Source organism: Centroberyx affinis, unplaced genomic scaffold (assembly GCF_046629955.1).
Source record: "Centroberyx affinis isolate AG114_WGS23_722 - 3 ecotype Tasmania unplaced genomic scaffold, CSIRO-AGI_Caff_v1 ptg004226l_1, whole genome shotgun sequence".
NCBI classification, from domain to species: domain Eukaryota; kingdom Metazoa; phylum Chordata; class Actinopteri; order Beryciformes; family Berycidae; genus Centroberyx; species Centroberyx affinis.
The window spans coordinates 97,501-115,000 of record NW_027281968.1 but is presented as its reverse complement, the minus strand read 5'-3'; the positions used below and the strand labels follow the sequence as shown (position 1 = coordinate 115,000).

Sequence of the window (17,500 nt, the reverse complement as noted above, 5' to 3'; positions counted from 1 at the left end):
GGCCCTGTCATCACTAATGATTTCAGAATGAGTGTTGTGTAACGAACCGCACATTTGCACCTGTCTTATGTAAAAAGTCAGAGGAACCTGTCATCCAGCGTTACATCATCCCTCCTTCTGACGGCGCTGTGATTTGAACAATACATGTTGTTCCACCGTGTGCTAGATTAGTGTTATGTCATGAAGTGCTGCATGTGGAGCGGATTTAGGCCGCCTGCCCACTGGGAGCCTCTGTCTGCAACACTGGCTTACACCAACAATCACATTGTTGGCAGGTTAGAATGAAGTTCTTAACCGGAGTGACTTACAATGAATGCAACACTAGAATAAGCTTAAATTCCTTGATCACCAACGTTACAAGCAACAGCTCTAAGGTTGGAGTGCAAGGGTCTGTGACAATATGTGTTTGACGTCTAGAATAATAATAATAATGCAAGAGAAGTGCCGGGAAAAGAAATACAAATGAGAGCAGAGGACAGAAATAGAAGGGAGTTTGTTGAGAGCAATTAGAGTGAGAGGAGGAGAGGGTTGATGTGATTCAGTGTGAGGAGGAGGAGGATGTGAGGTAGTTGTTGAAAAGTCAAGTTTTCAGCCTACACATGAACATGAGGGGCGGCTTTGCTGCTCTGACTGAAGTGGGAAGGTCAGTGTGCTGCTTGTTTTTCTGACTGGCTGTTGCATGTTCCAGAAACTACTGAGAGCTGAGCGTGTTTTTAAGCAGACAGAGCACCAAACATTAGAGGATAAAAGTATTTCAGCTTTTAGCAGACAGAGCGCCAAACATTAGAGGATAAAAGTATTTCAGCTTTTAGCAGACAGAGCACTGAACACTAGAGGATAAAAGTATTTCAGCTTTTAGCAGACAGAGCACCATTCTTCAAACTGGCTTTCAATGGGTGTTCAGCAATAGCAGCCATGAGCAGCACTTCCTACAGTATGAGCATCTTTTTAGCACTGCTGTGCTAGCTGCATCCGCTGCAATGAACAGACCTATAACAGCCGCATTTATGCTTCTATATCTGTAGATATTCACTTCAGTCATCCAGGTAGTAAGATGTCCAAAAATAAATAGAACCGAAATCCACTGGATTTAAAATGAAGAGTTGAAAACGTTTGACCATGACCACTCATCTGAGAAGCCTCTCGGACTCTCTATTTTAAGTCCAGTGGATTTTGTTTCTATTTTTTGGGGGGGACATCTAAATTTTTCTAGTTCCTTACCTAGTAAGTTCCACCCTGGATGCATTCAGTAACACTGTTACTGAATGTATTATCAATCTGTCATGTTCAGTGAATTCAAGGAGTTATTTTGTGATGAAGTGTTGTAATTTACTTTTTTGTTATACCCATTTTCCCTCAACCGGCCCTCAACCGTCCTTACCTGCTGTACTTCTAATTCAGTTAGTGATTTCCTCCATAATGACTTTAGACAATCCCCCAGATACGTGCCTGAGCATTTCAGCTGTGGATTTTCAGTGTAGATGGAGAGAGCAGTGGCGATACAAAAACAATAGCGGTGGCGGAGCGAAAGTTTCTCCTGTCGAGAAAACAAAATGGACCCAGAAATTGAAAGTGTTTTAGGATACCAAAGAGAAGTCACCAAAGACATACATTGCACCAATGCCAGGCTGCTTCTAAAACATGAATATCAATTTGACATAACATAGGAAGCACAAACCCCAACACTTTACAGCCCTTTACTCTTCAGCCCGCTGGCACAAGACTGACATTGTCAAACCTGTCATTTATGCCGGCCGTCAGCGAGTTGGCGAGTTGAATATTCCCTCGTACGATCGCTCTGTGCTTTGGCCGGCCACGTTTCCCCCTGACATTACAGGACGAGCAGCTGTAATTATGTAGCCAGGCTGGGCACACACACATCCATTAAAGGACAAGGTCAGAGCAGAAGTGCTGAATGAACAGGCGAGGCTGACCGGCCGGCCGGGTGAGCGGGTGAGCGAGTGAGTGAGTGAGTGAGTGAGTGAGTGTGCAGGAATAGTAGTCAGTTTCAGCTAGGCCAGGCGCTTTTACAGGTAATTGTGTTTTGTGTGTTTGCTTTTCCTGACTGGGCTTGACGGCTTCTTTGTTTTGGTTTTAGTTTATTATATTCGCTTTCTCTCTTTCCTCTCTCTTACCCACTCCATCCATGTCTCCTTGCTATGGCCACTGTGCTGATCAGAGAGGCTTCAGCCATATCGGCATCATAATATAACTAGCCTCTCTCTCTCTCTCTCTCTCTCTCTCTCTCTCTCCCTGTCTCTCTCTCTCAAAAGGACTATTACTGAAACACTAATCCCCGGCCAGCTATATTATGTATTCATTATACTCATTTATTCAGATGCCAACTGCCAAACCACTTAATATTCTGTGTGTGTGTGTGTGTGTGTGTGTGTGTGTGTGTGTGTGTGTGTGTGTGTGTGTGTTTTCCACTTCATATCCAGAGATCAAGTGAGGGAGCATTGTGAATTGAAAAAGGGAGAGAGAGAGAGAGAGAGAGAGAGAGATTTTTTTTGTTAATGAGACCCAATCAGCTGGAGTGTGTCGCAGTAGCTGTCAGCTCTCGTCTCGCTCTCGCTGGACTCTGATTGGCTGTGGCAACTTAGCAGGCGGGCCCATTGCTTGGGGGGGGGGCAGGATGGAGTGAAAAAAAAAAGAGCAGTGTTTTGTTAAACAAGTGCAGTAATGTCCCTTCACTCTCAATGACGATCAGATACTGCCACTCAGTCTGCGCTAATGGTCCTGTTATCTGTTTCTGACAGTTAGCCTTCAGGCCCTGGGAGTACACACACACACACACACACACACACACACACACATATACACACGCACACACACATACACACTCTGCAGGATGTAACATGTACTAACAAACAGGTTGTGTGCTACTGTAAATCTGAAATCTGCAAGAGTTAAATGTGGTGCGGCTTTGCTTTTACATTTAGAGGTCAGGCTGATGAAGTGAGAAGTTGTTACCCAGATGAATTTAAAATCAGTTCAACAGATTAAATTCCTAGATCACAAACATTACAAGAAAACCAAAAGTAAGGAGTCACAATGCCCGAGCAATAGGTGTAAAATATATTTCTGTCTTTAGAATGGACATTTATGCTGGAAAAGGTGAGTAAATAAGAGACAGAGAGAAGGTAGACAAGTTATTTTTTGTGTATGTTTATGGCTTATGTAGTTGGAGTAGGTGAAAGAGTATCTGATATAAAAAACATCTCTTCTTCTCTCTTCTTTGAAACATTGGATATATCATGGACAGATCTTGAAGTAGTTTCTGGAAATAACCTCACATACACACACTCATCATCATGGAGGTTGTTTGTGCTTTTTTGTCTCCACAAAAAGCTGACCATCATTAATTTGTTTTATGCTGACACACGTGTAAGAAACCCACTCAGAAAAAAATCCTTGAAATAATTGGGCAACCAAAAAATGTTAAAAACAAGGCAAGACTTTGACTCCACAGTCAACCACAGTTACCTACTATAGTCCTAAGTTAGAAAGTACAGTCATTTGTTTTATTTTTGCGCTGTCAATCATTTTGTAAGAATAGTTGCCAGTTTTCCAAATGATGGAAATCTCCTATTGGACTGAACTCTTCACTCGAAGTCCTGTTCCTGTGTTATGTTCAGCTAATAGGTGTCAAAGTGCTGCTGAGGTGCTCGCCCCCACAGGGCCGCGCCTGATATTGTTTCAGCGGAGTTCACGTTTATTATCCTTTAATCACTGGGGTCCTCCAAACCTTCGGCTCTCGGCGGGTCTTGAGTTTATTTGACAGGACAACAGTTGAGGTGGAGCTGAGTGCCGGCTCCTCTGAGGCAGGTTGCTCGCTGCTTCTTTAACCGGGGGGTTGCCAGATCTCAACTGATTTGTGTTTGTTTGAATAAAGCGGTCCACGGCCCCCTCTCCCCTCACTCTGACGTCAGATGGAGGGAAAGCTCTCCACACCTTGTCTATCCCGCTGTTGGATGCACAGTTAGCCTGTAACTGCTGACCTAGGATCAGCCTGCACTCAGTTACCTTTCAGAGATATGGAAACTTTATGGCTTTAATAAGCTCTTGCTGTAGTACAATGTGAAGATAAGTATCGGTTTCACCTCTTTGTGAAGTATTTATTTGCTTCATAATGACACATGCTAACACATACGTTTATGTGTAGTAGATTGTATGAGCTAGCTTGCATCATCTCAGCATCACTGTAGCAAACTAAATACTGAACACAGAGGTGACACTGCAACATGTCGTACAACAACAAACAAGGATTTGTCCCTCTGCTTCTATAAAAACTTATTTTAGCTAGTTCTACATTAGGGCTGGGCAATATATCGATATTATATCGATATCGTGATATGAGACTAGATATCGTCTTAGATTTTGGATATCGTAATATCGTGATTAGAGCTGCAACGATTAATCGATTAGTTGTCAACTATTAAATTAATCGCCAACTATTTTGATAATCGATTAATCGGTTTAAGTAATTTTTTAAGAAAAATAAGTCAAGATTCTCTGATTCCAGCTTCTTAAATGTGAATATTTTCTGGTTTCTTTACTCCTCTATGACAGTAAACTGAATATCTTTGGGTTGTGGACAAAACAAGACATTTGAGGACGTCATCTTGGGCTTTGGGAAACACTGATCCACATTTTTCACCATTTTCTGACATTTTATAGACCAAACAACTAATCGATTAATCGAGAAAATAATCGACAGATTAATCGACAATGAAAATAATCGTTAGTTGCAGCCCTAATCGTGATATGGCATAAGTGTTGTCTTTTCCTGGTTTTAAAGGCTGCATTACAGTAAAGTGATGTCATTTTCTGAACTTACCAGACTGTTCTAGCTGTTCTATTATTTGCCTTTACCCACTTAGTCATTATATCCACATTACTGATGATTATTTATCAAAAGTCTCATTGTGTAAATATTTTGTGAAAGCACCAATAGTCATCCCTACAGTATTGTCGCAATATCGATATCGAGGTATTTGGTCAAAAATATTGTGATATTTGCTTTTGTCCATATCGCCCAGCCCTATTCTACATACTGTTTTCAATGGGGAATGCTAAGAATGGTTAACTGAATTGGTTAACTAATAACTGGTTAACTGAAGCAGCAATAGAGAAACTGAAATAAGAGAAGTCCTCAGCAGACGTTGGCCACTATCAGTGACGGTTTGATAATGTGCTTATTTATGATGACAAGAGCTTCAGGAAGTGATGTATTCAGTTGGGCCGGTGCATTAAATGCATAATATGGTGAATGAAGGACAAAATAAGTTGAATAAGAAATTGTTGGTTGTGTGAACGAACCTGAACTGCTGCCTCTTCACAGGAAAGTTAATCTGATTCCAACCCCCCCCTCCAGCCAATCAGTTGGTCTTATCAGCAGTGTGTGTGTGTGTGTGTGTGTGTGTGTTTACATTTGGAACAGTGGCCAAAGCTAATAGGACCGCACCAACTGCAACCTTCAGTGGTGGGGTGGGCGGGTGGGATGGGGGGGGGTCGAGTCCAGTGTTTACACTCCCATGCCAATTGCTGCTTGATTTGTTTTTCGGCGTGAGAACGATTTATCAAAGTGCGAAAACACACGACCGCCACCGCCTTAGGCAAACACGGTATCGCAAGGTATCACACTGAAAAAAAAACACAAAAAAAACTCCAGCCAGCTCTACCTTCGATCGGATACCAGAGGGAGACTCCTGCTCTCTGCTGGTTTCTCTTGAGTTTATTTAACAGTCCGGCAGCTGGGGCCCTCTCTGAAGCTTTACGGTCGTATCGATAAAGTGACAGTTTATGTTTCATAGATCGTGAAAAGTGCAGCCGTCCTTTTTTGACGCAGATTTTCCGAACTCTCTGCCCCTTTATTCCGATAACCCGGTCCAACTTGCTGCTTGACGTCACCGTTCGTTGTGAGTCATGCTGGTCCGCACAGTCCCAATCCCTCTCTTTTCCACATGCAGAGCTCGCCGATCGACAAGACAGTGTGTGCGTCTCTTCTCCCCCTCGTCATATCTGCCTCTGTCTCTTTTCTCTCCATGCTTTTGAAACCACACACACACCTCGACGACCTGCTGCCTTTACTGCAGCACAGTTCCTCCCTTTTCTGCTCGATAAAAACACTCCGCTGTCATAACAAAAGAAGACAGCCGGGCATGATGGAAGGAGAGAGGGAGGTAGGTAGGGAGGGAGGAATACAAAGAAAGATGAAGAAGTAGAGATAGGAGGAGAGAGAGATGTAGTTATTGTGCACACACACACACACACACACACACACACACACACACACACACACACACACACACACACACACACACACACACACTCCCTCACCTCCATACCAGGGCATTGGGCCAAGCACAATGCTGTACTGCGTTACGCGGCAGAGAACAGATAGAGAGCTGACTAATGGACAGTAGAGTGCTGCAAATCCTGACCTGTCTCTATTATTGTCTCTCTCTCTCTCTCTCTCTCTCTCTCTCTCTCTCTCTCTCTCTCTCTCTCTCTCTCTCTCTCTCTCTAATAATAATAACTATTTGTGTAGCACTTTTCTAAAAACAATGTTTACGAAGGGCTTTACATACAGTAAAACCCAAAGAGAATGTAATGTAAAATTACCACAATTACATAAATTAAGTAAAGCAGATAGCAAATAAAAAAGCAAATAAAATAAAAAAGAATAAATAAATAAAACATGGGAATAAAAGGTAATACAAGAGACGAACAGATACAACTAAAAACAGATGGAGCTGTGTGTGCCAAACCACACGAATGCCCAGACAATACAAGTTGTCCCCAAAAGAGACAGTAATAAATAAGTAAAAAAAAAAAGTAATAAAATGACAAACACAATTACAAAATCAAACATAAAATGGAGATACAAGTATAAGGAACGATTCACATAAACGCCTGTCTATGAAAGTGTGTTATTTAAAAGATGAAACTGATTCAGCTATGCATGTACACTCGGACCGGGGGTAGGCTGCCATTTTGGTTCCAGAAACAGCCTGAATTCTTCGAAGGCCTGGATTCAATAAGGTGTTGGAAATGTGTCACATGGATCTCGGTCCACGCTGGCCCGATAGCATCGCGTCCTGCAGATTCCTCGGCTCAAAACATCCCGTTCCACTTCATCCGAAAGGCATCTACTGGGCCGAGATCTGAGCACAAGTCGCTGTCATGTTCCTGGAACCGTCTTGGGACGATGGCGTGTTTTAGGGATAGACTGTGGCCAAGAGGGGATGCACCTGGTCAGCAGTAGGCCTGGCAATTTCCCCTAAAAAAAAATTTAATTTGACTGTTGACTTAAAGGAATAGTTCAGTATTTTGAACCCTGGGCCCAAATACCATGTTTTCCATCATGATCCCTATTAGTAGGGTTCAAAATACTGAACTATTCCTTTAAGTGAGTCAAACTCGACTTAAATTGTGATATTAATGCAAAAATTTACATTGACACATGAAAGCATGGGGCAGTAAACAGGCAATACGTTCTAAACTGATAGAGCTTCTCTGATGAGTTGATTGACAGCTTGCGGTTTTTCCGTTATTCAGTTTCTTGAACGATTTTAGTACCGTAGAGGTTGTGCTTAGTTTTGCCTTTTACTGAAGGGAATCTAAATATCTTCCAAACATCGCTTGGAGGAGGAGTTAGTGGAGTATAGTGATCTCCTCATCAGTCTGGGTGTTTTCTGCCGTGATGCCGCTAGCAAGCAAGTGTGTGTGTGCTAAAAACAAGAGATTGCGAAAGCGACAGAGAATGTGAGTCTATGGAGTCAAGGTATGAGGAGGAGCAGTGATGCGTTTAGCTCAATTGGGTGTAAAAAAAAAAACAACAACAACATAAATGCAGTTTTTGACGCATTCGATGGGGAGGTTGGGACTAAAATTTATGATTTTTTGACATTCAGCTGAAATTCTAATATTGAAATTGTTCTGACAGCCTTGACAGCGTTTCAAATGATGCTCAATTAGTACTCAATTAGTAGTATTAGTACCAGAAAACATTCCTTACACCATTACACCAGCACTACCAGCCTGTACTGTTGACACCAGGCAGGATGAATCCATGTATTCATGCTGTAAATGACAGTTTATTAAAACAGAAACCAAGATTCGCCGGACTAGGCAACATGTTTCCACTCTTCATTCGTCCAGTTGTTGTGATCACATGTCGCTTCATCTTCTTGTTCTTAGTTGACAGGAGTGACACTAGGGCTGGGCGATAATTCAATATTATCGTTTATCATCTTTCAGTGGAATCATATCGTGATGATATGAAGATATTTTGATATCGTGACACACATTTCTGCTGTCTAAATTGATGATAACAAGCAAGTTTTACTTATTAAAATACTTAATATTATTTGAATATTTCTGTTTTGTTTGACATCACACCTAACATTACCATTCGGTTCAATGAGATGAACATTAATTTGATTATTTAATGTGATTTTGCATACATGAACCATATCGTGATATATACTGATATCAAGAAAAATCCTTATGATTATCATGATATTGATTTCAACCATATCGCCCAGCCTTAAGTGACTCCCAGCATGGTCTTCTGGACTGATGGGTTTTGTGCCCTTCTGCACATCATTGTTGTCCTGAGCTGTTGTTAGCTTGAACAAGTCTAGCCATTTTCCTCCAACCGCCCTCACCAACTGCTGCTGACCGGATGCGTTTTGTTTATCGCTTCATTCTCGGCAAACTCTTGGTAAATTCCAGTGAAAATCCCAGAAGGGCGGCTGTTTCTGAGATGCTGCAACCGGTGCATCTGGCACCAGCGCTCAAACCGCGTTCAAAGCCGCTTGCTCATTCTAACATTTAGTCAAAGCCCGTCTGCATGCTTTATATACGGAGTCACCGCCTTGTGGCTCGCTGTCTGGTGGACTGAGCTGTTTATGTAAATGTGTCAGTATACCTAATAAAGTGGCCGATGAGTGTGTCTATTTATGTATTTATCTATCTATCTGCATTTGTCTCTCTCTCTCTCTCTCTCTCTCCCACACACACACGTTCACACACTCTCACACACTCAAATAAAGATTTCTGTTATGAGTCAGCCACTGGTCAGCGCTTGATGAGATAAAAATGAAAACACAGGCATGTAACTTTTTTTTTTTTTTTTTTTTTTTGTACGGCTCTGTTTTCATTTTGCGTGATCCGGTGCGACCTCGGAACAAAACCAAACACGCCACATGTTCTGAATGCCTCGCCTGTGATTCAGCCGCCCAAAAGAGGAAGAGAGGGCAGACATGTCACATAATGAAAACATGCTCCAACACTGCTTTCAACGCTTAATTGCAAATTCATTTCCATAATTACAGTACATGGGTTCCATTGGCATTTCAACTGATTGTTACAATATTTTACATTTTTTCCCTTTGTTAACACATTAGAAGTACATCTGCACTGTAAGAGCAAGTACCAACACACACACATAGAGAGGTAAATACACTAACACACAGACATATACACATTCACACACAAACTGGTACATTCATACACACATAAAGCACACACACACACACACACACACAAGAGTTTGGGTGGGTCGTCTAGTATCGGGCTTCCATTTAGTTAATTTGAAAAATAAAAGAAGACACTTTGTTAGGAATCCCAATGCCTGCTGGTTGTATTATGTCTGTTTTTACTTAGTTACCTGATGCAAAGTACCGCAATTTATTCAATTTTTGCTCCGCTAAATCTCCTAGCCCTACGTTCCAACGGTGCTTTTTTTGTTGGTGCCAACCGTAAAATTTCAGCGTCTAGAGTTTTGTATTTATCCAGGGAGGGATTGCTAAATGTGCACCCTCTTTTCCAGCACTGCCCTGCTTCACATTCATATTAACACACACTCCAACCTGGGAACTGCCCAGTACAATTACAGTCTTTTACTGTTGGCGACGGAGCAGGTCTCCTGGAGCAGTGTGGTGTTTACATGCCTTGCTCAAGTGCTGTGGCTGTGGAGGGAGTGAAGAGAGCGTTACTCCTTTACTTTCCCCACCTACTTTTCTCTCACTTTTTTCCCCAGCTGGCTCAGGGATTCTAGCTGGCGATCCTCACTGGCTTCTCCCATAGGGGTATTAAGACGACAAGGGTCATATACCTCAGCCGTCATTGGCCCCCTGGGGCATTTAGACCTCACCCACCAATCATGGTTTTACTGACTAACCACCAAGCATGCCAGGTGTTTTCATTGTAAGGTTTGTTAGCGCTGGAAAAACATTACCTGGACTTTTTATTCTGATGCCAAGTATAGTATCCACCAGTACGGTAGATTCTGGCCCAAGTACGCTGCACTGTATTTGTTGATTTCATAATAGTCTGTGTGCCAATTTGTCAGTCGAGAGTTTAAGTTGGTTGTCAGAAAGTGAGCAAATGACGGCCTTGTAAATACCATTTGAAATGCCGTTGAGCAAGGCACTTTACCCCCAAACTGCTCCACTGTAGCTGGTCAGTGTCAAACTGTGGATGGCTGGTTGTACTGGGCAGCTCCCAGGTGTGAATGTGTGTTCGTATATATGAATGTGAAGAAGAAACATTGCTGAGAAAGTGTGTTCACTCAGTCTTATCTGCATAAAGGTTAAAAGTAATCCGCAGCATCAACAAGCCGTCTGGTCCTCTCTGTGTTGCCTTTTATGTTCAGCAGCTCTGACTTGACTCCAGTCCAAAGTTGGTTTCGGGTCACTTGTTTCTCCAAGTGTGTTTTCTGACCCCGAGTTCCCCTCTGCCTCTGTTTCCCCTGCAGGAGGAGTACCGGGCGGAGGGCATCAGCTGGCACACCATCGACTACATCGACAACAGCGGCTGCATCAACCTCATCAGCAAGAAACCCACAGCGCTTTTCCACCTGCTGGATGAGGAGTGCAAGTACGCCACCTGCTGATATTAAACACCCAGTCTGAGACAAAAACAAGCCAGTTAGCCAGATAACTTTGAAGAAAGAATTACGTATTTTTTTAAGTGATTTTCCAAATTAAACTGTTGTTTGTTATGGATGTGCTTTTGCCACAACAACACATTTTATTCTTTTTTCTTTTACAGTTACCTGGCTAACTTGGTGATACTGCTTCTTGAAATTTCAGGCTGTTATTGTTGCTCTTTCATGTGCAGTTAAAGACCCAATCGAGTAGTGCAGTAAAGTGCCACCTGGCACCCTATTAGCTTGCATGTTTATGTAATATACTCATGGATGTAGTGGAGGGTAAACCCACCTGAAATCAGTTTACCAACCTGTTTATTTATGGAATATATTTTACTCACCTTTTTCGGCTGATATAAATGTATGAATCCATAGTGTGTATCATAGTAAGTAGTATCAAACTGAAGTTATATGGGGATAGGTTCTTTTAAAGAAAACTAAATGAATGCTACTCTGAAAATATACTTGAGTTTTTTCTATATTGGTGGTTGTTTGCCTTATGATGATCACCAACTGGAGGGCAGGGCATTAAGATATGTAAGGGTTGAAGTGTGATATCTAGGGGAATATTAAGAAATGCCTTAAAATTAACGTATTTAAAGAACAGTAGTCCCGCGTCGCTCGATAGATAGAGCGTGCTGCAAACGCTGCCAGAGTTAGGAGTTCACTCCCTGTCTAGGTTTCCAATTTTTCTCTGACATATTTATTATTTAGGTCCTTATCTTGTCAGAATGCCATGGAAAGTTAAACGTATTTCATCGTAGCCTCCTTCGGTGAAATGACCCTTGGATCACCCTGTAGGAGCGTCATGTACGAGCGCCAGGCCCCCAGCTGGTGAAGCCCAGAGACAAACTGCTCCCTGCATAGGCTCTTTCATCATGAGCTTGATTCATACCAACACTGGGACTTCTACCAAAGCATAAAAGCTAACAACATGCTAATTCCTGTGCTAGCATTTCTGGATCAGATGTGTGTTTTTCCCCTGTTTCTCTATTCTAAAAGGCTCTTCTCCTGCAGTTCAGCGCGCTGCCTCTGCAGCTAGATCTTCCATAAATCAAATCCAGCGCTCCCCCACCTCCCCCCCCCCCCCTCGCATAAAAACACATCAGGCTGTACACACATAACCATATTTATCTACGTTAGCTGTCATCCTGCTTGCCACTTAGCGTAACGCATTCATCTGGATCTAATAACGTCTGGAATGGGCCAATTGGTGTGTATGTGTATGTGTGTGTGTAGGGGGGGGGGGGGATCACTATGTGAGCATTCGGGTCAAAGGGGAATAAAAAAAGGGGGAACGGAGGCTCTCATGGGATTTATCCTGCCGCAGGAAGGAGCTCCATGCTAAATGATTACCCGGGAATGGAAGACAGTTGAAGATCTCATCATTCACGGTTAGCGAAGCTCACAGGACTTCAGGGCCTCTGGAGGAGTGGATTAGGTTTCTGGAGGGAGAGGGTGGGGGTGGAGGGGGAGGGGGAGGGGGGGGCGGGGGTACTGTGGAGGTGTGTGGGGAGGAGCAGTTTGTGTACGGTAGATGGTATGGAGTCTCCCATAGGGACTGTTGATCTGGCCAGCTGACAGGTTAGCGGTGGTAAATGGGTGGAAGGAAAGTGCTGACAGAGCCATTAACCAGAGGTGGGAAGACTACAGTAGAGAACGCGAATAGAAGCGCTGTTACTTCATTTCAAGCTGTAGCCAAGAGACGGGCTTGTGCCAGTTCGAATCTAGGTGGGCAAAATGAATGAGAAGCACTCTCTTCTTCACCAGCAACTAAAATCAAGATGCACTTGAACAAGGCTCAATTCGAGAAGACAAAGGAAAAAGACAAAAAAAAGATGTGAATTAGAGTTTTTGCTCAGATAATCAATAAGTAAGAATAAAGAAAGTCATTATTAAACTAGAAGGGCACTCGGAGAGCTCAGACCTCCGCCAAGGCCAATAGTCCAGTCTGCTATGATATGCAAATTTCGTGAGTCGAATCCGATCCGCTCCAAAATTTAATGGGTTCTTCCACGAAGTTTCATGAAAATCAGCCCAGTAGTTTTTCCAACAAACAAACAAACGGCACCGAAAACATAACCTCCTTGGCGGAGGTAATGACACAAATACAATAAAACTAACCCTCAAAACCTCTTAAAAAGTCATCCAAAATATTTAATCAGGTATTTTCCACCTGCACTATTGACTCTGCACATACAATATAGTGCTTGTTTGATCCATTATGGGGCACTCCTCCTCCTGTGCCATTTGGCTTCCCCAGTTAAATAGACAGAATGCGTTCTCGGATGGACACAAAATGACCAGAGAGTGTTAGCGATGGAAGAGTAATATTTATTCACTTGAATTAACGTGTGCGTGTGGTATGTATCTTGCTGTGTATAGGTTTGAAGCCAGAGGTTTGTTGATTTGTTACTGCAGAAGTTTAGATTTCAGTTTTCTTTGTCCCTGTGGGTTTTGATCCCTCCTCTAATTAGAAACTCTTCTTCTAGTTTCCCCCAGGCTTCCAACCAGACCTTGCTGGACAAGTTCAAGCGTCAGCATGAAGGAAACAGCTACATCGAGTTCCCTGCTGTCATGGAGCCCGCCTTCATCATCCACCACTACGCCGGTAAAGTCAAGTACGGAGTCAAGGTGAGCAGCACAGTCATGGTGTGTATGTGTGCATCAGTTAAGTGTGTGTGTGTGTGTGTGTGTGTGTGTGTGTGCATGTGAGATTCCGTGCACCAATGTCCACATCAGCTTAGTCACAACACAACATAAGCCATTTGGTGGATGCTTTTATCTAAGCGGTATCATGAGTACATACATTTTTAATATGCGTGGCTCCAGTGGGAATCGAACCCTTAACCCTTGCAGTGCTGGAGCCATGCTCGACCCATTGAGATACACAAGTCAGCCTAGGGCTGGGCGATATGGACTAAAAATCATATCTCAGTATTTTTAGGCTGAATGGCGATACACGATATATATCTCGGTATTTTCTATGAAGTGTGCTAAATGTTCAGTTGTAAGTAGGGCTGGGTGATATGGACAAAATCAAATACCACAATATCTTTGACCAAATACCTCGATATCGATATTGCGACAATATTGTAGGGATGACTATTGGTGCTTTCACAAAATATTTACACAATGAGATTTTTGATAAATAATCATCAGTAATGTGGATATAATGACTAAGTGGGTAAAGGCCAATAATAGAACAGCTAGAACAGTCTGGTAAGTTCAGAAAATGACATCGCTTTACTGTAATGCAGCCTTTAAAACCAGGAAAAGACAACACTTATGCCATATCACGATATTACGATATCCAAAATCTAAGACGATATCTAGTCTCATATCACGATATCGATATAATATCGATATATTGCCCAGCCCTAAGTCAGCCTAAGGGTGCGTTCACACCAAGCACGTTTTGAGCAGTTTATTTGAACTCTGGAGCGTTCACTCCTTGGGTTCGGGTTGTTTGGGCAGGTGAGAACGATGCCATTTGAACTCAGTTGGCATCAAATAACAGCACCGAGACAACAGAAAATGTGAGTCTTGGTCGTCTTCCAAGAGAAGTGTGATGCAGTTTGTTAGGAGTGAGAATGTAACCCGAACCAACTACATGAAACGACCCCAAAACACAAGGTTTTATGGGTATAAGGATGTTAACGTGATTGCCAGAGTTCCTCATGCTTGGAAGGCATAGCATAACAAAATGAAGTGAGGGCAAACTGATGCTCATATTCAGCTGTTTCTTCATGTGTTCTTACCTGGTTTGAACACCAGAGAAGGTAAATTACAGTGAAGAGTGCTGACAAGTCCATCATGCTTAGCTACAGTTACAGGGACTGGAATCAGATTTGTTTTCTTTCCAAGGGATTCGAACCGACGGCTTTACGGTCGCTCATTTGGGGGTTTACTGCTGCTTTCAACTGATAAACCCTCGCTCACTGAATCATATCCTTTCCCCTGCTTCTTAAACTCACTCTAATATGCTCTTATCTTGAAGTTTAAAAAATACACATCAACCTCTCTCCATAGCTCTTGTGTCTCTAATTTATTTTCTTACCGCCTCTCCTCTTCATCATCATTCTAGGCTCAGAGGAATATTGTCAGGGTGCCATGGCTCTGACATTTATACTCCTCATTACTGGTGCTTGTAATGTTTGTGATCTAATTTAATGGAAATTAAGCTTATTTTACTGTGTCACTCATTCTAAATCGCTTCGGATCAAGAGCATCAAATAAATGACTAACATGTAAACATTTATAATCCTTGCGGTAACAAAACTAAAATTCAAGTTGTGTAACCTGATGAAGGGAGGCGCTCCTCAATTATAAATGAAGGACTAGTTACTTGTCGTTTTATCTGTTTCACTTAAGCCTTTATAGACTCTGCAAGTCTGCAGCAAGTCTACTTGTTGTTCCATCGACCTATTTTTCTAGCTAAATCTAATTCTCTGTTCGCTTCCCAGCTGCGCTTTGATAAGAAGCACATGTGCTGGAAAGGGGCGAACGTATTGTTGTTTGACTGTGTGTGTAGTGTAAGCCCATAACAGTTGGATATACTCGTGGATATGGAAAGGTATCCCGTATCTACTGAGAGCCAAAGAGTTGTTTAGTGTGAAGCGTGCAGCGGGAGCCAGAGTCGTGAAATGTGTCCGAGGAAGGTTTGGTAGCGAGCATCCAGCTGGCTCACATCATATGAAGCTGAGAGAGAGAGAAAGAGAGAGAGAGAATATGTTGGAGGCTTTATAATTCATAGCTCTGTAATCGTAGCATGGCTTCAGTTGAAACATTTAATTGCGTACAACCAGATGGGATAGATGGAGAGAAGTATGAAGCTGGGTGAGTTTGTATACTTAGGCACATGTGTGTGCACGTGAGTGTGTGTGTGTGTGTGTGTGTGTGTGTGAGACAGAGAGAGAGATTTTCTCCACCTCAGTGGTTTTGTTTTCATGGAATATTTCATGAAAAGGGAGTGAAATGTGTGTGGAAATATGATATATGAAAACAAGTGTTTAATGAATTATGTATTTACGGTTTGCATGAGCGGTTTTCTCTCTGGTTAAGGTTTTGAACTCAATGCCTTTATGATCGTGATGTTCATGATACAGACATTTCCCTCTCACAATCCCCAATCCCGGGGATTAACTCTGTGTTTTTTTGTAACAGCAATAAAGCCTTTGCACTTAAATAGCACTGCTTGTACACTCACATGTACACTGTCAGCTGGCCTTTCCACTGTTTAACAAAACAAACAAACACACGTGTCTCAATCCCAACTTGAGCAAAAAAAAATCTGCTTTTGTTTATTTTGACAATAAATAGCTTAGAGGACAGCTAATCTTGTGTGGGTTTCATCTTCTCATAGTGAATTTCTTTATGTTTTATCGGTCAAATGCCAAATCAATCATATACATTTATTATACATATTTTCCATTGTAGTTTTGTCTATAATATCATGATGCACATAACAAGTACTCTTTTTTTATCTGCCTGCTAAAACACAGGCTCAATGAGAAGATAGATAGATAGATAGATAGATAGATAGATAGATAGATAGATAGATAGATAGATAGATAGATAGATATTCAATAAATCTTTATTGTCCCCGGAGGGCAATTCTGGTGCAGCATAAAAAACATGGGAGAAACATACTGTACATACGACAACAACACAAACAGTATAAACAGCAAGTAATAGCAAACAACATCAAGTTAGCAAAGTGCAATGAGTATAAAAAAGTGCAAGTAGTAGAATATGCAAAGTGCAACAATATAAGGTGGACTATATTTGATGGTTGATGGCAACAATTGCCTTAGGAATGGAGGAGATAGATAGATAGATAGATAGATAGATCAATAGGATAACGGAGTAAATACTGTGTGTGTGTGTGTGTGTGTGTGCCCCCGTCATCCAGGACTTCCGGGAGAAGAACACGGACCACATGCGGCCCGACATCGTGGCCCTGCTGAAGAGCAGCAAGAACGCCTTCATCTGCAGCCTGATGGGCATCGACCCGGTGGCCACGTTCCGCTGGGCGGTGCTGCGCGCCTACTTCAGGGCGCTGGTGGCCTTCAGGGAGGCCGGCCGCAGACACACCAAGAAAACCGGTGAGAGGAGACACATAGTTTCCGCACACACACACACATACATTTGTGTTGTTAAACTTGGGAAGTCCTACCATCGATTTACATTTATCCCCTGACCCCTAAACCTCACCCACTGAGCAAAAGACGTGATTTCAACGTCGCGTCTTTGCTTTAGCTCTCATATAGCCCAGGATCATTACGGCTATGTATAGACCTATTTTAGACCAAGCAGTAAATACATTATTACAATGAATAAACATCTGTAAATACCAAAAATATGCACCAGAGAAGTCCTGTAGACTAGCCTACAAGATAATTATCTGAGCACAAGAAGTAATTTCAACATTGCGTCTATGCGTAGCTCTCATATAGTCCAGGATAATTTTGTCTATGTATAGACATCTAATAAACTTTCACTTTTTAACCCCATTTAAACTTAATTTAGCCTAGACGGCTAGGGCCATTTAGATGT

At 42.3% G+C, this 17,500-nt stretch overlaps 1 protein-coding gene across 1 annotated transcript in view; it reads left to right on the top strand.

Moving 5' to 3' along the window:
- LOC139664327 (unconventional myosin-IXAa-like) overlaps positions 1 to 17,500 on the top strand; it is a gene marked incomplete at its 5' end in the record, with an annotated part of 78,501 nt that overhangs the window by 28,393 nt on the left and 32,608 nt on the right. The window contains 3 exons of the mRNA XM_071543116.1: positions 10,769 to 10,890; positions 13,435 to 13,576; positions 16,857 to 17,049. Of these exons, the coding sequence (XP_071399217.1) occupies positions 10,769 to 10,890; positions 13,435 to 13,576; positions 16,857 to 17,049 (457 nt within the window). The remainder of the gene's footprint in view (positions 1 to 10,768; positions 10,891 to 13,434; positions 13,577 to 16,856; positions 17,050 to 17,500) is intronic.